Source organism: Typopeltis vanoorti, chromosome 17 (assembly GCF_054136105.1).
Source record: "Typopeltis vanoorti isolate ZY-2024b chromosome 17, IOZ_Tvanoo_1.0, whole genome shotgun sequence".
Lineage (NCBI taxonomy): Eukaryota > Metazoa > Arthropoda > Arachnida > Uropygi > Thelyphonidae > Typopeltis > Typopeltis vanoorti.
The window spans coordinates 35,692,003-35,713,060 of record NC_143565.1 but is presented as its reverse complement, the minus strand read 5'-3'; the positions used below and the strand labels follow the sequence as shown (position 1 = coordinate 35,713,060).

Below are 21,058 nucleotides of genomic sequence, written 5' to 3'. Positions count from 1 at the left end.
TTAAGAGGCAATAAATTTATATGGGCTGAGAGAAACACTAAGTTTGTCAAAACACTAAGGAAGCATTATACCAATTTTAAGTGATGGATATGAGAACTGGAACTAGAAACAAAACAGATGACTAGAGACCCCCAGTAACAAGAGTTTTGATAAAATTAGATCAGTAAACAGATAGGATCAATGGCAATCATATGAAAAATGAAGATATTAAAAGGGAATATAACACTTAGCATTCAAGAATGTGTGAACATAGAAAATCTAAGGTGGTATGTATGGCCACTTAAACAAATCGGGCATCATGTTGGAGGTTTAATGGATATCATTTTCAGTGATTTGGAAGGGGGGGGTCCACTCAGGTGTGCTGAAATCTTTTGGATATTAATTCAATTGCATACAAATTAGTCTATTATTAAAAGACTATTAATAGCTACTTTCTTACAATCTTGTATGCTAGTGTGAAATAATTTCAAACAAGGGGTATCCATGAAAGGCATCAGGTGAGTTTACACTGGATCTGACCATTATTTATTTATTATTAACAATATTTCCATCAATACTATTGTTTCTGTCATCTTCACTCTCAAATATTTAGGGCAGATAAAATTTGAATATTTAGTGGGATAAGATGTCTATTTGCTTGATGTATTGTATTGCTTGAAAACCTTCAAACAATATCATTCATAAAATCTGATGATATTTCACGTTACATAGCAAAACTATTTTATCAGATGTATTACTAAGAAACTTTTTTTGTAATGCCATATTTATTATTACAAGAACATCTATAAATAATTGATAGACAAATCATTTACTGCATTGCCATGTCTGGTAGGCTGATACCTCAATGAACAATGACACACTGCTTGACATATGAAGTATGAACAAAAGAACCTTGCACAATAGCTGAACTCTGATTTGAGATTTATATAGGGGTGCTTAAGGGTCAAAGCTGTATAACTGAGAGGAAATTTCCACATAGCCTTTAAAGGAATGTGGAGAATCGACCAGGGCTTCTGACCTAATGTCCAATCCTCACCTTCTCGTGGTGCACCCTGTTGGGTATCTACTTGGATACTGAGCGGACGAGGATGGGCTGGCAATTTGGTATTTAGCCGACCAAATTGTATTCTTATTGGTTAAACCAAAATATAGAATGATGGTACAACATGACAAAATTTCATGCCAGCTGGGGCGTCGCCCGGTTAAACAAGGCCCCCGTTGTTTTCGCCAGGGAACCAGGGCGAACAGCGAAAAGTCGGCTACTGGAACAAATCTGAAAATAAACCCCAACTCAACATCACCAGAGTTAAAGATCGGTACTATCAACGTAAGAAGCCTGAATGGCAAAGAAATGGAGCTAGCTGAGGAATTAGATAAGTACCAGATCGACATAATAGGGGTGACTGAAACAAAAAAGACCAAAACTGGTGAGATCTTTCTGAGCAATAAATACAAAATGTTATATTCAGGCAATGACAATCAAGGAAAAGAAGGAGTAGCCATAGTATTCAACACAAAATACGAGGCTAATCTTCTTGAATGGCAGGCAGTCTCAAGTAGAGTAATGTGGGCAAATATGAGAATGGGGAACTGGACAATGAGACTTATTTGTGCCTATGGTCCCACAGAAGGTTCTACTAAGATAGAAGAGGAGGAATTTTTTGATGCTTTAGAGAAAGCAACTGACACAATGAAAAAGGAAAAGTTGGTCCTTGTTGGAAAAGTTGGTCCTTGTTGGGGATCTAAATAGCAGAGTAGGAAATGACTGTGAGACATACAAAAATATTTTGGGAAAATTTGGAGAAAAGAGCAAAGCTAATAATAATGGCAAATATCTGTTGGATTTCTGCTCAGGACATGGACTGGTTATTACTAACACCATGTTCCAACATAAAAATGTGCACAAATTCACATGGAGAGAAGAGGCTAGGAATAAGAAAAGTCTCACTGACTATGTTATTGTTGATAGTGATGTTTTCTCCCTGGTGCAGGACACCAGAGTGTACAGAGGATTTGAAATTGGAAGTGATCACTATTTAGTTTTGAGCAGGATAAAATTGAATTTCATATTGAAAAGAATAACATGTAAGAAAGTTTTAAAGCGAATAAAAGTTGAGCAGCTCTCAGATGTGTGAGCTGTAGACTAAAATACACAAAGATTATTGAAGAAAAACTGAAAGAGTTTGAGAACAGGAATCAAACCTTGGAGATTCAGTGGCAAACTCTGAAGAAAACATTGATTTTGCCAGAGAGGCATGTGGTGAGGTTGTCTGTAAGGATAAAAAAAATCAGAACTCCCTGGTGGACACAGGAAGTTAAAGAGGCAGTGAAGGAAAAGAAGAAAGCATACCAAAAGTTCCTGTCAAATAAGTCAGCTTGTGCTCTTAGAGAATATAGAGACAAATGCAAGAATGCTAAACACTGTGTAAAAGTAGCTAAACAAAAGTCATGGGAGGACTTTGGCAAGAATATAGAAAATAAATATCAAGAAGGTCGCAAAATATTCTGGAGGTTGTTGAAGAAGCTTAAGAATGGAGGAAAGAGTGCTGTAAAAGGAATTAGAGATGATAAAGGTGACATGAAAACGGGAGAAAAAGATATCCTTGAAGTATGGAGTAATTACTTTGAAAAACTGCTAAATGAAACAAGCAGTGATGATAGCACAGTGGTAAAAAACACTGACCAGGCATGCAGTCAGGAATACATATCCATACTTGAAGTAGAAAAAGCCATCAAAGGCTTGAAATGTGGAAAGGCAGCAGGAGTAGATGATATTCGACCAGAAATGCTGAACTATGGTGGTATAAGAGTCTTACAGTGGCTGCACTGCATCGTTCAGAAAGCCTGGACAGAGGGACGAATTCCCGATGATTGGAGTAGAGCTCTCATAGTACCCATATATAAAAAGGGAAATAAAACTGAATGTGAGAATTACAGAGGTATTTCCCTACTGAGTGTTCCTGGCAAGATCTATGCAAGTATACTTGAGAAACGGTTGAGAAGAATTATGGAAGAAAAGCTTGGTGAAGAGCAAGCTGGATTCAGGCCAAATAGAGGCTGTCAGGATCAGATCTTCACTTTACGACAAATAGTCAAGAAAGCATGGGAATACAACAAAGATCTGTATTTAAGTTTTGTCGATTTGGAAAAGGCATATGACAAGATGCCAAGAGAGAAGCTATTCAATACGCTACAGCTATATGGTGTCAATGGGGCATTATATCAAGCAATACTTAGTCTTCATTTGAGTTGTAAGTTAGCAGTTAGAATTGACGGGTGTACAGGAAGATGGTTTAATGTTAAATCTGGTGTGAGACAAGGATGTACATTATCCCCTCTGTTATTCATTATCTATATGGATCACATTATGAAGGAAAGTGGTATTAAACATGATATCAAAATTGGAGATGTTAATGTCAGCTCTTTGCTTTATGTGGACGATGTTATACTTCTAAATAAATCCGCTACAAGTCTGCAAGATTCTCTGACTAAATTGAATAGCTGTTGTAATAGATATGGTATGAAGGTCAGCATTAAAAAGACAAAAACAATGAAAATAGGCAGAATCATTGAAAATGTCAACTGTGTTGTGAATGGAGAACCTGTGGAACAAGTAAAACATTTCAGCTATTTTGCACGATTTTTACTGAAGATGGTAAATTAAATATAGAAATAGACAACAGAATCAGCAAAGCCGGTATGGTGGGAAGTTAATTGAATAAATTCATATGGAATAAGAGAGAAATTAGTCGGAACACTAAATTAGCTGTATACAAGACAGTGTTCAAACCAGTTTTAACTTATGGTTCTGAGAGCTGGGTCAGAAGTAAAACACTTGACCAAAGACTAGAGACTGCAGATATGAGAGTCCTGAGAAAGATTAGAGGCGTGAACAGATGGCATCAATGGCAATATCATATTAAAAACGAGGATATTAGGAGAGAACTTGACATTGTCTGCATCCAGGAATGCGTTAGAAGAGCTAATCTCAGGTGGTATGGTCACTTAAACAGAATGGGCGAGGAAAGATTAGCAAAACAAGTGTTCTCTGCCAGGTTGGCAGCAAAACGACCCAGAAGAAGACCAAGGTATAGGTGGATTGATATGGTACAAAGTGCTTTAAATGATAGAAATATAAGATCTGATAATGTTGGAGTCTTGACAAGTAACAGACTGATTTGGAGGAAATTTGTAGATAGGAAATTAAAAATGATGTAATTTTTTTCATGTAGTACTATCATATCCTGTACACCCCTTGAGGGTACATGGCAGGAATTTGATGATGATGATGATACTATGGCTACTCCTTTTCCTTGATTGTCATTGCCTGAATATAACATTTTGTATTTATTGCTCAGAAAGATCTCACCAGTTTTTGTCTTTTTTGTTTCAGTCATCCCTATTATGCCAATCTGGTACTTATCCAATTCCTTGCTAGCTCCATTTCTTTGCCATTCAGGCTTCTTATGTCGATAGTACCGATCTTTAACTCTGGTGATATTGAGTTGGGGTGTGTTTTCAGATTTGTTCAAGTATGCCACGACTGACTATTTAAGGTATTATTTTAGAAAGTGATTTATTCTATAAGTGTTATAACTATTCTTCCTGTGCCATAACATTAATTCAGTGTGGCACAGTCAAAAAAACAAATAAATTTTCCCTGAATTATATCGCGTGGGAAATAGTTAACACTGTATTTGTGAATTGCTTATTCTAGAGTTTCACTAACTATGGCCATTCAGGCTTGGCTGACCATGTTCTGGACACCACCCACAGAGTATCATGGAAGAAAACCACCATGCTCCACCACAGCAAATTCAAGAAAGAGGCTTTTCTTAGAAGCAGCAGCAGTTCTCAGAAACCAACCAAATCTTAATAAATATGGTTGCATTAAGCTTCCGAAGATTTGGGAAACACTCATCACCAGAGGTCCCACCTTACATTCCAGGCCACCTACTACCGCCCTTAGAGGGCACTCCACCTAGATAGGACTTGTCACCCACGTGGTTGGGCTTAGTATTGTAAGATTTGTGTGTGCATGTTACATTAAGTGTTTTTGTAATCTCCGTAGATGTCCTAGTGACTAGGACGAAATATAGGAAGTATTAAATTCTATTTTAATTCTTTTTGAGTGTTGTAAAAAAATCCATTAAGCCTCCAACATGGAGTTTCACTAACAGTGCTAACACTTATAGGTAGTATAAATGATTACATGTGGGGATTAAATTAATCAGCTTAAGATAGAAAAAAGTAAAGAGAACTTAACAGAAAGATTTAAACAAGTAAGGTAGACATAAGAAAGAGAATAAGATAAGAAAATTAAATCATAGAATATAACTAACGGCACAGTTAGACAAAAAAAAAAATAATTATAATCGAACAAAATTAATTTAACATCACAAATAAAATATTACAGTGTGCTGCAGGGTTCTGTTCTTGGACCACTGTTATAAGAAGGGATCTGAGAGAAACTGTTCATTTATTTGCCGATGAACAATGGGTAGAGCAATAGCGAAAACCCATGACGTCAAAATTTTGCAGGATGATTTGGATAATTGGCAGACTGGGCTAAGGAAATTGGATGTCAGTTTAATGTGGCAAAGTATATGGTTATGCATTTTGGAGTGAAAAGATTAGCAGCAGTATATCACATTGGTGGAACTGTACTCCAGGAAATTGATGAAGTCAGAGATTTGGGAGTGTTGGTGGATGGGGAGTTGAAGTTTAGGGGACACACAGCAAAAGTGGCTAAATAAGCTCATCAGATTACTTGGTTACTGAAAAATACTTTGATGAGCAGAGACAAGCAGGTTATTGTTTCTCTTTATCAAGCCTTGGTAAGTCCCATCTTGACCACTGTGTCCAGATCTGGGCACCAGGGTTTCTTCTTGATGGAGAGGAGGTAGAGAGGATCCAGAGGCAGGTGACCTTATGAGAACAGGTTGAAGATCTGTGGATTACAGAAATTGGTTGATAGGCAGAAAAGGGGTGATATGATTGAGACATTCAAATTACTGAGAGGTTTTAACAAGATTAATTCAGAGGAAATTTTTCAGAACAGGTCTGGTGGTGGGAGAACTAGGGGCCATCCATGGAAACTGAGCAAGAGTGTAGTTAGCAAGGGTGTTGGAACTAGGTTTTTTACTTGGATAGTGGTGAATAAGTGGAATAAGCTGCCTTAGTCTGTTGTGGGTGAGATGACTGTGAATGAGTTCAAAGCAAAGTATGATAGATACCATGCAAATGCTAAATAGTTCTTGACATGATGTTTAGGATCTCCCTCGATGAGTCTAAGGACTCCTTGGAGTTGAATAATAATAATAATAACAACAATAAAGGACAAAGCTGATAATTATGTTAAGTATTCACTGGATTTCTGTTCAGAATATGCAGATGAGTCATCACTAACACCTCGTTTCAACAGAGATGTGCACAATTCACATGCAGAAACGACAAAAAAAGTAAGGAAAGTCTTATGTTATTGATTGTTCATAGCAATATCTTCATGCAGGTTCAGGATACAAGAGTATACACAGGATTTTGACTGGAATGATCACTTAGTTTTAAGTAAGATAAAAATGAATATCACATTAGAAAGAATATGTAAGTGAGTTAAAAAGAATTAAAGTTGAGCGGCTTTGCAAGTGAACTGTAGAACAATATAAAAGTATCACCCAAGAAAAAAAAATTATAGTTGAAAAACAAGAGCCAAACCTTAGTCTAAGTCGCATTGCAGAAAAATGCATTACCTGATTCAACTGGGGAGGCATATGATGAAGTTTTTGTATTCTGCAAGAACATAAAAAGAAGAACATCATAAGTTAAAGAAGTGGTCCTGGAAAAGGGAAAAAAAATTTTTCCCCCTCCAACATTAGAGGGTGCCATAAATAAGACTTTAGATCTTTTGTACACTGCAAGTTTATTGTTTTACTTACTCACTGTTGCGTGTATAAGTGTGTTGTGCTCTGATGACGCTGATTTGAAATTCAGCGAAACATAAGTAGTTAATAAAACATCTTTTGATTAAATTGTTTGGTGTTGTTAATACCGTTAAAAACTTAAGTTATGAATAACCTTCAACACCTAAGCTTATCTGTTAGATTGTGTTACTCATGTTTAATGGATCCTACTTAAAAGCATTGTTTCTAACTGTTTGGTTTTCCTTAGAAGTTAGGTAGAAATGTGGAATACCTGGCCAAGCTCATGTTTGACATCGATAGATAGTAGAAATTACCGTTATAAAGAGTTCCTTAAAAGGCTTCGTCATTCAAATTTATCAAAAAAAAAATTCCTTATTGAAATCCCTTAATGGTTCCCCCCCCCCCCCCCCAGCAAACTTTTACATGGGACACTTTGTTTTCAAAGTACTTACCACAGCTACATACAAGCCACTAGTTTGGTTACGCTATGTAGATGATGTGTTTGCCATTTGGCCCCATGGACAAGACACATTTGATGCATTTGTCACCTACCTAAACAGTCAACACCCCCAAAATTCACTTCATAGTAGAAAAAGAATCTAACAACTGTTTACCATTTCTTGACACATTAGTCACCCACCTTTCAGATGGATCACTATCTTTTTCCATTTACAGAAAGCCTACACACACAGAAAGATACCTACATAAACAATCACATCATCATCCAGTCCAACAGTATGGCATTTTATAAACACTCACACACAGAGCCAGAGCCATTTGTTCTAATGATACAGCTCTGACCACAGAACTCAAATATCTGTGCCATACGTTCTTAGCCAACAGCTACAATCCCTACAAAACAGAAAAAATACTACATAGCACTATTACTCCTCCCTCCCCTAATACACAGGAACGCAAAATTGCCATCTCTATTCCCTATGTCAGAGGTACATCAGAAAAGATAGCCGAAGTACTGATGAAACATGGCCTTCGCACTACTTTCAAACTGCATATAAAACTAGCAACTCTATCCACTTGCCTAAGGATAAACTTCACTCTTTAGCACACCCAGTTACAGTTCCCCTGTAACTGTGTGCCAAGTCACAGTTACAGGGGAACCCTGTAACTGTGACTTGGCCTACTAGGGACAAACAGGAAGATCAGTTAACATCTGCCTGGAAGAACATAAAAAATATATTCACTACTATTACTATGGCAAGTCAGGACTGGCAGACCACGCTTTGGATACTCCTTCACACAGAATTAGATGGAAGAAAACAAATGTGCTATTTAGGAGTGGTTACAGATCTGAAAGATTATTTTTTGAGTCAGCAATGGCTTTGAAGAATTCTAACCTGAACAAGTATGGTTGCATTAATTTGCCAAAAATTTGGGAGACTGTCATCCTAAGAGCAACTCCCACATAACTGTAATGATTTTTTTTTTTTCCAACATTAGAAGGCGCCATAAATAAGACTTCAGATCTTTAGTACACTTCAATTTTATTGTTTTACTTACTGTCACGTGTACAAGTGTGTTGTGCTCTGATGATGTTGATTTGATATTCAGCGAAATATAAGCAGTTAATAAAATATCTTTTGATTAAATTGCTTGGTGTTGTTAATACCGTTAAAAAATTAAGTTATAAATGAGTAACACAATAATGACACTTCATGGCTTGAGTCTTAAATGATAACACTGACATTGCAGCAACTCATGCTGAAGGTTACCCAACATTTGACAACTCTATAGCAGTCAATTTCATCATGCATCCATACTCCTTATGGTAGGTCTAACTGCTGTTTTAAAGAGAGAAAGGCGTTTTTTTTTCCTTTTACCACAACTTACCGCAAATACGGCAAGTTGTGGTAAAAAGGAAAAAGACGCACTTTTTTCCTTTAAAAATAGGTCTTAAAAAAACAGGATGCGTCTTATATGCCGATACTCAGTTTTTTATTACTTTCATTTCTGGAAATTTTCTGTTCCGAGTTACGCAATTTCTTTCTTGCTTCCATGCGGTGTTTGAAAGCATTCCAGTTACGTTAGTTATGTATTCCAGTTATGGATAGATAACATTTGGTCTAGGCGCTCTGGCGGACTGTTGAAGCCTTCCCTGATAGTATAGGATCAGTTTCGTTCTCACAGAACAGAAGATGTTAAAAATAAACTCAAGGAATTGAAATAAACTCAGTTAGCTGCAATTCCAGGAGGTCTAACTCCTGGAATTAGATGAATTACATGATTTATGAAGGAGAAGTGGAACAGTGCATCCAGAAGGCTGCTGGATGCAGTCTTCAGATTTTGAGATTATGCCATCAGGAAGAAGCCTAGCATTTTGCAAAGTTTGTGAGTGTGTCAAAGCTTCATGGGATGCTGTGAAAACTGAGACAGTGGTTAAATCATTCACGAAGTGTGGCATTAGTAACGCACTGGATGGTACTGAGGACAATTTGTTGTGAGGGTTCAAGATTATGATTGAGAAGAGGTTTCAACTGTCTCTTCATTTAGCTCTTGAGATGAATTTCTGGGTTTTGACAATAAAGATTAAAAGGTGGGTACTCTTTCCTAGTTAGATTAGGTATTTGTTGAAAGTAGACAACCTACTTATTACTTTATATTTGAAATACTGTAAATTTTTAAATTCATTATAATAGTCAGTGATAAAGTTTTTTTTTTCCCTAAAAAATGTGTACAAAAAAGGGAGTGTGTCTTATACGCCGGCAAATACGGTATGCTTAGATTTCCACAAACAAGCATAATGATCCATGAACACAGACAAGTGGGAGCAGAAGACCAGCAACATGTTTATAAGGTGAAATATCAAGTCATTAATACCTTCTTAAATACCTGTCAAGCAGTGAAGTTCTTGACTACAGATAAGATTGTTATAAGCTTCTTAAAGGTAAAAATATGAACAAAGTAAATAGGATTTTAGGTAAGAAAGCTCAATTTCGAGAAATTTAAATTTGCATGCATAATACAAAGATGATTTTCAAAAATTGTGGTTTACAAATTAAATGATATATGGACAAAGGATATTACCTTTCTGTTAAATTAAAATTAAGCTGCATCTGTTCAAAGGATGATATTTTTTGTGCTGCTACTGCTTTCTCTTCATCAGTAATGTTAGGTCCTTCATTTGCAAATAAAGAAATATTTTCACCTGGAATAGACAAAAATATCACTAATGGCATCATAATGTTATTTTTATACACAACAAAGGCTGTTAATATATTAGTATATACAAATTGACTTAAGGTTGGGGATGAGTGAAATCCAAATTTTCTTACAGAAAAGATTAAATATAAGCATTTTTAAAATTAACTACCAGGATTCTATCAATTAGTAACAAAAAATGCAATAAATAGAAAAATTTATTTCAGTATACAGTAGACCAGTGGTTCTCAAACTTTTTCCAAATGTAGCACACTTGGCAATTCAAATTTGTCACAGAACACCTGTGTTCTTAATGCTGGACTCGTGTAATTAACTGTATAGTATTTTACAGTTTATTTTACAATATATTTCTATAGTAAGACATGAGATAAATGAAAAATTGGATTTTAAATTTATTATGCAAGTGCCTTGTTTTCAATGTTAAATATGAGCATGACAACAGGCACAGATCTTTATTCATGGAGGAATATTGAACAAAACACTCTTAATTCACATTCCACTGACTGAAGTTGGGATTGAATTTGGTCTTAATTTTAGTGATGCTAGAAAAGCCTTACTCGCATAAGCAAGTTGTAGCAAATAGCAAAAGAAATGAAACAGCACATCTAGAAATGTCTGGATATTCCTTGCAGTTATTTTGTTTGCAATCTGTGGGACTTCCTTGAATCCTCTGAAATCTTTTTTGCACTCAGGTCACACTTTTTTGACACACTCCATTCATACAAGTTGATATAACCTCTTTCCAAGCAGTTCTTGATGCACCTCAGAATATTATAGAACCCTCCAATATTTTTGACATACATGCTGCCATTGTCGGTTTCTTATAACATCTTGCTAAATGTCTGCCAAAAGGTAGTAGTGTTTAAAATTTGCTATAATGCCCTTATTCATTAAGTGAAATGAGTAAGAGGCAGGCAGTATTTGGCAGAAGAAACTCAACTGAACTTTTACACATCCACAGCCACATTATCTTTTCAGTGTACGGTGAATGTTCTGGGGGTATTGTCCAACAAAAGCAGTGCTTCCTTAGATAATTAGTTTAGTCACAGCAATGATGAAACGATACATAGTAGGAAAGACATCTGACATCACCTAAGACCTTCTGTTTAAAGTCAACTAGATCATTGATAAATTAATTGAATTATCAATATATTGATACCAAATGATTGATAAATTGCTTTAATGAGTCCATCATCCTTAGTGTTTCAAAGTAACAGACAACCTATGGCTTCAGACGTACAGTTCCTGAAGCATTTCCACAAAGATAAATGAAACAGTTCATGGATAGTTTAAACCAAATGCATGCTTCTCTTCATGGAAAATGGAAGTTCTTGAAGGTGTTTTGTATCCATGAAATGCCAGTGCCATTCACAATTGAAAACAATGGGAGGGGGAGGGGAACAAAAGGATACATAAGCTTCGAGTGCTCAAGATATGCCCAGCCTTTAGTGAACTGGTATTAAAGCTTCATAACAATCTTCTTTTTATTTCGTTGAACAATCTCCTTTCTCCCAAATAACATTGTGAGAGAGGAATGTTTCTTTCATTTAACTATTCAACATACATGGGAATATGTATCTAAGAAATAAAGCAATTTTCCTTCATGGTTCCATTGAATTCATTCTACCAGCATTTTCAAGACATTACAGATGACAGAGTAATATATAGCTCCCTATAAACAGTAGGATGTGACTGTCCACCTTCCATATTACTAAATTTATCATCATCATCAAATTCGTGTCATGTACCCTCAAGGGATATACAGGATATGATAGTACTACACGAAAAAAATTACATGATTACTAACTTCCTATCTATAATTTTCCTCCAAATCAGTCTGTTACTTGTCAAGACTCCAACATTATCAGATCTTATATTTCTATCGTCTAAGGCACTTTGTACCTTATCAATCCACCTATATTGTGGTCTTCCTCTGGGTCATTTTGCTGCCAACCTAGCAGAGAACACTTGTTTTGGTAATCTTTTTTCGCCCATTCTGTTTAAGTGACCATACCACCTGAGATTAGCTCTGCTAACGCATTCCTGGATGCTGACAATGTCAAGTTCTTTCCTAATATCCTCGTTTTTAATATGATATTGCCATTGATGCCATCTGTTCACGCCTATAATCTTTCTTAGGACTCTCATATCTGTAGTCTCTAGTCTTTGGTCAAGTGTTTTACTTCTGACCCAGCTCTCAGATCCATAAGTTAAAACTGGTTTGAACACTGTCTTGTATACAGCTAATTTAGTGTTCCGACTAATTTCTCTCTTATTCCATATGAATTTATTCAATTGACTTCTCACCATACCAGCTTTGCTGATTCTGTTGTCTATTTCTATGTTTATAGAAATATTTATCATCTTCACTAAAAATCGTGCCTAAGTAGCTGAAATGTTTTACTTGTTCCACAGGTTACTTTAGAAACATTTTCACCAGCTGTTGCACTTCTGCTCTTAACCAGACCTTTCTTTTTTTTTTTTTTTTTTTTTAATACAAATTTATTAAAAAGAGTGTTAAAATAAAATAAATCTTTGTAATGCACAAATAATATAAACATCATGCAGTATTCAAACTCACAAACCAAGTTTTAAATTAAGTTCACCACCAGGTAAGGAGCCATTACTATATGGAACATAGTAATTAAGACACTGCCTGATCTACCTGGTAGTACTGTGTGCTACCAGGTGGATCAGGTAGTGACTTTCTGGTGGGTAGTGCGAAATAAAAATTTTCTAGAATTTAAATGTAAACTAACGAATTTACTAGGAAATTTTCAAAGAGACAGATTTTCAAATCAACTATCATAAATGAGAGCCCACTTAATGATTTTCAGGCAGAGAAGTGCTGAAAATCAAGAGGTCTGAACTTCCCCAACCCTGCATATACCACTAATATATAAGGAGTGAAAGTAAACTGTGCAAAGTCTACATTCAATCTGTTCTATTCAGTTTGTGGCTGATGCCACAAGGAAGAAATAGAATAACCCTGTGTTCACACCTATATACTCTAGATTTGACAAGTATTCGAACAAATGTAACATTCACCATAAGCGAGTAGCTTTAGACCAGAAAAAAACAACTTTCTAAACAAAATATATTTTTTAAATTTAATAAACCACAGAAGAATATGCATAATAAAGGGCCATTTCATTAACAAAAATGTAACAAATTATATTTTTTATAACATAATGTTTTTACTCTTCATTATTACTCTTTTATTGACTTCTCACACAAAGAAAATATTCTACAATGATACAGAACTACTAATCACTTCATGGAACTCCTATTCACTTAGTGAGACATATTAAAAAAAAAAGTTAGGGAGGGGATTCTGTTACTAGTATCCGTTTAAGTGCCCTGATCTATAGCATTCCCATGCTACCAAGTCTGGTTGTTAACTAGAATGCTGTCTGTACATGTACCAGTTGTGTAAGCAAATATATTCTTACAAACAGAATCATTGCTTTGTCTGGTTGTTAACTAGAATGCTGTCTGTACATGTACCAGTTGTGTAAGCAAATATATTCTTACAAACAGAATCATTGCTTTGTAGCAGACAGATTAAAACTATGTTTTAATGTCTGGGATTTAACAGATGTGCTTGATCTCTGTAGACTAAGATTTTTCTTACTGTCTCATAATAGCAACAAAGTGAGACTTGTTAAGAATTCAAGAATGCTGGGTGTCACCTAGCATGACAGGATAATATTATCTTGAAAAAGGTGGTATCAATGTCTGATGTGTTGTGCAATATGTTCACCAAGAGTTTTTCCCTGGTATATCAACAGATTGCGGTAATAATTACACCACAAGGCAATGTAATATTAAGTATTTTCACAATGGAGCAATTTTTTTACATATAGAAAAAAAAATTTTCTCGAGTAAACCATTCTAGACATCAATAACAAATATAAAATTAGACAAAATTACCTTTTATATTTGTTTGCAGACTGGATACAGCTTTCTCAGCATTTCTAGGCTCTGAAGGAAGTTCTGAATGAGAACTGTCACTTATTTCAAGTGAAAGTGAAGTGTCTGACAGATGAGTCCCTTCTGATGATACAGATGCATCTTCCATTTCTTCCTGTTCACTACTTGTCCTGCTATGAATTGTTGACTCCAATAATTTCTCCAAACTTTCCTCTGGAGCAACAAACTCTGGCTCAGATGTTATATCACCCTAAATACATAAGAAGGTGGGGAGAGGAATAAAGTTTCATCCTTTCAGTATTTAAACAGCCATTCCTAAAATAATCAGAACTTGATATTTGGACTTGAATTTAAACATAAGTAAAAATGAAACTGTACAAATCACTGAATTCCAATGACTCTGGGAACCTCTTTCTCTCAGTGTTATACTACCACCTCACTTATTAGGCTTCAAATGACCAACTGATCACCAGAGCAGAGGTCCAGTTCAAGAGAACTAGACCTCTGCTCATGATTAAAAGAGCACATATAATACAACAATCAACAGCACATATAATACACAGATGTAAAGCACACGTAATCTACTCTTTCAAACATAACTAGTTGTGTGTGCAAGTTAGCAGCACATCACTGTGCAGTCAGTAATGTCCCTTTGGCTGGAAAGAAGTGTAAATTCTATTAAATTATTTTTCTATTTAGGAACAAGGGGCTTAAACCAAAGCCCCCCCCCCCCCCCGCCACAAAGGAAACACATACATAACCAGATTATAGTGTTATATCCGGTGATGTATGCGTGATACAATTAGCTGCCATAATGATATCTGGCCAGAGCCACTGGGCCTAACACAATGTATATTTTGCATAACGTACAAAAATACAAATATTCAAACAAGCTAACTTAAAATATACAACATTCGCTTTGTATGTTGTATATTATAGGTGCTTTGTGTTGAATTAGAGTGTAATTTATAGCTGAAGTTATCGTTCCCCCCCCTTTTTTTTTTATAACAAAAATGCCACAATGCTACTTCTAGTGTTGTCTAAAATAATGAAGACCAATCAATAGTCAACTCCATTATCTGGATGTTTAGTTAAAGAATCAGTATGGCCTCCAGCCTTAATCCACTTAAATTATCCATCTGAACCTTTCCATAGTATACAGAGATGTGTTATGGAAAGCGAGATAAAATGCAGTTATTCTCATTTCAAAGACATCTGACTGAGTTTGAAGCACAGACAAGGTGTCCCAAGGCAATACTTAGGACACTTTATCAGTAGAAAGAAAGACTACAGGATGGTAATCTTTCTTTCATTCTTAGTAAATGGATTCTCATAGAAAGGCTTATACACTGGTTATACATAATTATTAATTAACTTAAGGAATCCACAACGTACAATAGAATATAAATTAAATTAAACTTTAATATATATATATATTGCAGGCACTACATATATTTATATATAGTGCCTGCGTGCACGTCTTGACTGTAAGTTCCTTTGAAAATGGCAACATGACGTTGGCGAAATATTGGAAATATATATTCAAGTTTAATTTAATTATATTCTATTGTACGTTGTGAATTCCTTAAGTCAATTAATAGTAAATGGATGACTAGGTTCCTAACAAGTACTTTACTGGAATTCATAACGAACAGCTTTCTTTCTTCAGACTTGAATACTGATGAAGTGTACCGAGTTTATTCTTACCTAAAATTGTCCTTTATATCAGTGACATTCAATTTCACTAAACTAAAATCCTATCTTTTTCTGACAATGATACACTCCATTTTTGTTCCACTGACAAACTATGTAAAGTACAAAGGTTTCAAAGCTACAAGATCATCCACAACTATTTCTTTGTACACTTATCACTAAGTCACTACTCAGTGGTGAAGCATTCAATGAAACCAAAACAGCCCTAGCTTCTTTTTACACAAAAGTCAATTCATCCCACTTATCTTGAATAATGCAGAGAACTTCTAACAAGACCATATCAGAGGAATTTTACTTCCAACTTTCATGGGATAAGCATGTAGCCTTTTTAACCATTATTATTATTCTGAAATCAGCCCTAACAAATGTGACCCACCTTAAGTAGGGTGTGTCACATTTGGGGATGCCAAAATCCTACCCCAAAATTCCTGGAAGACAATTCAACTCATCAGTTATGCTTGTAAATACACACACAACACACTCGCGAGCTGATCATTTATATGGTCTAACTCCAAATCCAAAAGTTTTCTTTCTTCCCTTTTAATTCTCCCTTCTCTGAAACAGGAAAGATTATTTCAGTCAAAAAAAAATTAACATTACTCCAAGTACATTCTCCTAAACAAAAACAAAAAAAAAAAAAAAAAAAAAAAAAAAAACATGTAAAAATGAACATAAGTTACTCACATATCATTAGAGATTTTACCAATACATGCTGGGATTTAATTCATCTGCTTAATGAATTATCTTCATATAGATTTTGATATAGATTTTAACTTTATGATCTGTTCCATATACATGACGAATAAGAGTGGAGATAATGGGCATCTTGTATCTTGTCTTATACCGGATTGTACATCAATCATCTTTCTGTGAATTCTGACCACTGATTTAAATACAGTCTATCGATTGTTCTCTATACTCCAAATGCATCATCTAAGTGTAATACTGGAGTATAATCTTGGCATCTTATTATACTCCTTTCCAAGATCTACAAAACTTAAATACAGGTCTGGTTATACTCATGATTTTTCAACTATTTGTGTGATCCTGACAACCCCTCAGTCAATCCATCAACCCGCCTCGTTCTTCTCATGTTGCAATTTTTCTTAGCCTCTTTTCAAGTATGGTTGTATAAATCCTACTTAAGACACTCTGTAGGGAAATTCTTCTAATTCTAACATTAAGTTCTATTTCCATTTTTATAGAGAGGTACTATGAGAACTGTACTGTGATCATCTATAATTCAGCCTTCTTAGCAGGCATTCTGAACTCTGTGGTTTAATCCTATAAAACGTTTATATTTCTGTCTTTGAGCATTTCTAATTGAATATTATCAAGTCTAGCTGCCTTTCCACAGTCTTTCAAAGTGATTATTCCAGACAGTCAGAATCCTCAGTTTTTTTGTCACCATCATTGTTTGCCTTCAGTACATTTTAGCATCTTTTGTGATATTTGTTTTCTATATTCTTTCCGAAGTTTTTCCATGAAGTTTAGTTTAGCCTCTCCCGCTCAAATGCCGCTCTCATATTCTCGTGGTAGAATCTGTTATCACAAATGAGGCTCTGGTGAGTGGGTATTGGTGGTATAACCAAAACATCTACACGAGAGGTAAATACTTGTGTATAAATTGCATATCAGGATGCTAAGGTAGCAGCAGCCCTACCACCAGAATAGGAACTCTCTGGGCTAACAACCCGCAAGTCTCCCAAAATTTAAATACAGTTTAAGTTTCACACAGACTACTTAGTATCAAGTAAAGCTTGGAAAATTAGAACAAGAATTGGCAGTGGTGTTAAAATACTATTAAACATTTAAATTAGCACAACTAAGAAAGGAGATGGAAAAATATAAAATTGAATTATTGTGGCTTTGCAAAGTAAGATGGAATGATATTGGTAGAATAAAATTTTCCCAGTGGGAATGTGTTTCTTTATTCAAGGATGCCTAATATAACGGATATACATCTTGGAATCCTCATGAGAAAAAGATTTAGTCAAGCAATGATTGGGTGAGAACTGATTTCAGAATGAATAATAACAGTAAATCTTAAAACTAAATTTGAAAGGCTAAAAGTTGTTCAGTGCTATACCCCAACTGAAAATGCATCCTGTGAAGAAAAGGTTTTACAGTCTATTTGATAAGACCTTGATGATGACACATTGTAAAGAGAGAGCATACTTCTCATGGGTGACTTCAACGCTAAAGTTGGTACAAATAATGAAGGGCTGGAGAAAGTAATGGACAAGCAGGGTTTGGGAGAGAGAAATGAGCTGTTGGAACTGTGTGGCAAACATAACTTAGTAATAGATGGCACAATCTTCCAGCACAAGAGAATACATAAAATATTCTCTTTACATATCAAATAGATCACATTGCCATCAGCCAAAGGTGCAGGAAAATGTTATTAGATGTTCAAAATAAAATAAGTGCTGATATTGGCTCATATCACCTAATAATAGAATCTATGTAGTTATATATTCAAAAAAACCATCAGGAGAAAGCATTTAATAGATGGAAATATGATATTGCTAAATTACAAAATGCTGAAGTTTGTAATGAGTTTAAAATAAAGTTAAGAGAAAATATGGATATTAATTTTGATGGAGGAGAGGATATAAGGAATCATGATATAGTCTAAATTAGGGGAAAAAAGGTTAAAAAAAAGTTCTTAAAGATACAGAACATGGTTTAGGATATGCTAAAAGAAAGAAGAATGGTTATTGGCAGAAACTTGGAGACTAGTGAATGAAAGGTAAAAAATAAAGCTGAAATTATGTGCAAGAAATCCTCCCCAAAAAGAAACTGAACTTAAGATAAATAAGATAATTATAAGATTTTTAATAAAAAAAAGCTACGAGAAGTGTTAGAAAAAATGACAATGGTTTGAAGAACCGGCATTGAGATCACAACATGGTGTAGACAAGTATAACAGTAGAACAGAGTATTATAAGAAAAGTTTCTGGAGAAGCCATGCAAAAGAATGTCCCAATGAGGATCTCAATTGAAAAATTCTAGTGACAAGAGAAGAACAATTGGAAAAACGGAAACAACATTTTAATCAAATCTTGAACAATAGCAGCGGTAGAATACCAACAGAAATAAAAAAAAAAAGAAGTAGGTGAATTAAAAATTCATACCAGTATACCACCTAAATTGGAGATAAAAAAGAAAAGCTATTAAAGAAATGAAAAATGGCAGGACATAATGGTATCACAGCAGAGGTTCTAAAATATGACACAACAGCAATCACAGATATGAGGGTGGTATGAAAAGTTCTTGACCTTGACCATAGATGGCAACACTATCAGCAAGATTTTTTTTTTCTAAGTTGGTGCATCTGTAATAGGCATCCATGTGAAATTGCAAGTCATTCTATCAAGTAGTTTTTTTTATATAGCTGTCTGAAACAAGTGTTGTCTGTATCCCTTGAAATGGATAAAATTGAGAATTATGCGGTTATAAAATTCTTTGTAAAAGAAGGTTTCATACCAATTCAAAGTTCATAAAAGTTTATGGGCATTCTTCTCCTTCGTTTTCGACAATTAAGAAATGGGCTGCCGAGTTTAAAGTGACCGCAGCAGCCTTAAAGATGATCCACGTGAAGGACGTCCAAAAAGTGTAACACCACCAAAAATTATTGATCAAGTGCACAATATGATATTGGATGACCAACAAGTAAAAGTGCATGAAATTGCTGAGATTATAGGCATTTCAAAAGAACATGTAGAATATATTTTGCATGAAGATTTGCATGTTAAAAAGCTTTGCACAAGATGGGTGCCGTGCATGCTCACAGCAGATCAAAATGCACTCGTATGAAAATCTCTGAACAGTGCTTGGAGCATTTTAACAAGAATAAAACTTATTTTGTGCATCGATTTATTACTATGGATGAGAGTTGGATTCACCATTACAAACCAGAATCCAAACAGCGGTCAAAACAGTGAACAGAAGCTGGTTGTTCAGTGCCAAAGAAGACAGTCAGTTCCATCAACAGGAAAGGTCATGGCATTGGTGTTGGAGAGAATTGGATTCACCATTACCCACCAGAATCCAAACAGCAGTCAAAACAGTGAACAGAAGCTGGTTGTTCAGTGCCAAAGAAGACAAAATCAGTTCCATCAGCAGGAAAGGTCATGGCAATAGTGTTTTGGAATGCCAAAGGCATTTTGTTTATTAATTATCTTGAAAAGGGTAAAACAATAACCGGGGAATATTATTCCAATCTTATAACTAGACTAGGCGAAAAGTATAACATCGTGCACATAAAGCAAAGAGCTGACATTAACATCGAATTTTGATATCAGGTTTAATACCACTTTCCTTCATAATGTAATCCATACAGATCATGAATAACAGTGGGGATAATGTACATCCTTGTCTCACACTAGATTTTACATTAAACCATCTTCCTGTATTTCCTTCAATTCTAACTGCTGACTTACAACTCAAGTAAAGACTAAGCATTGCTTGATATAATGCCTTATTGAGACCATATAACTGTAGTGTATTGAATAGCTTTTCTCTTGGCACCTTGCCATATGCCTTTTCCAGATCTACAAAACTTAAATACAGATTTTTGTTATATTCCCATGATTTCTCAACTATTTGTCATAAAGTCAAGATCTGATCCTGACAGCCTCTATTTGGCCTGAATCAAGCTGTTCTTCACAAAGCTTTTCTTCCACAATCCTTCTCAATCAAGGATACTTGCATAAACCTTACCAGGAACACTTAGTAGAGAAATACCTCTAATAAAATAAAATAAAACAATGTGAGAAATAATTCTCACATTGTTTTATTTCCCTTTTTTATATATGGGTACTATGAGAGTTCTACTCCAATCGTCCGGAATTCGTCCCTCTCTGCAGGCCTTCTGAACTATGGGGTTCTGAAGGCCTGCAGACTTGTGCATTACTTATGGGGTGCTGCACAGCACCCCATAAGACTTTCATACCTCCATACTTGAGCATTTCTGGTTAAATATCATCTATTCCTTCTGCCTTGCCACATTTCAGGCTTTTGATGTCTCTTTATAAAGATGTATATAGCTTTTTCATAAACTAAATTTTAATATTTCTTTTTCTTCAGTTTTTCTTTTCACATTCAGCTTATACTCAGGAAAAATTTTAGGGTATCGAGATAATTTTATAGCCCTCTTTTAGTCCACAATGCATTGTAATTATACTATCATTAAATAATTTGATATGTACTCTATATCATCATCATATCAAAAACTGGATGAAAATTACCTAAAAACTTTTAAAAAATTGTAGGAAACTTTGATGAATGATTTAAATTAATTTATTTCAATG

General features: G+C 35.1%; 1 protein-coding gene across 3 annotated transcripts in view; it reads right to left on the bottom strand.

Annotated features, from left to right (window-relative positions):
• Positions 1-21,058, bottom strand: part of ema (C-type lectin domain containing ema) — a 335,572-nt gene that overhangs the window by 199,999 nt on the left and 114,515 nt on the right. For all 3 annotated transcript variants that reach the window (XM_090407474.1, XM_090407476.1, XM_090407475.1), the window contains exons 11-12: positions 14,031-14,280; positions 9,963-10,083 (exon numbers count right to left, since the gene is read on the bottom strand). In XM_090407474.1, coding sequence (XP_090263600.1) covers positions 9,963-10,083; positions 14,031-14,280 — 371 coding nt within the window. The remainder of the gene's footprint in view (positions 1-9,962; positions 10,084-14,030; positions 14,281-21,058) is intronic.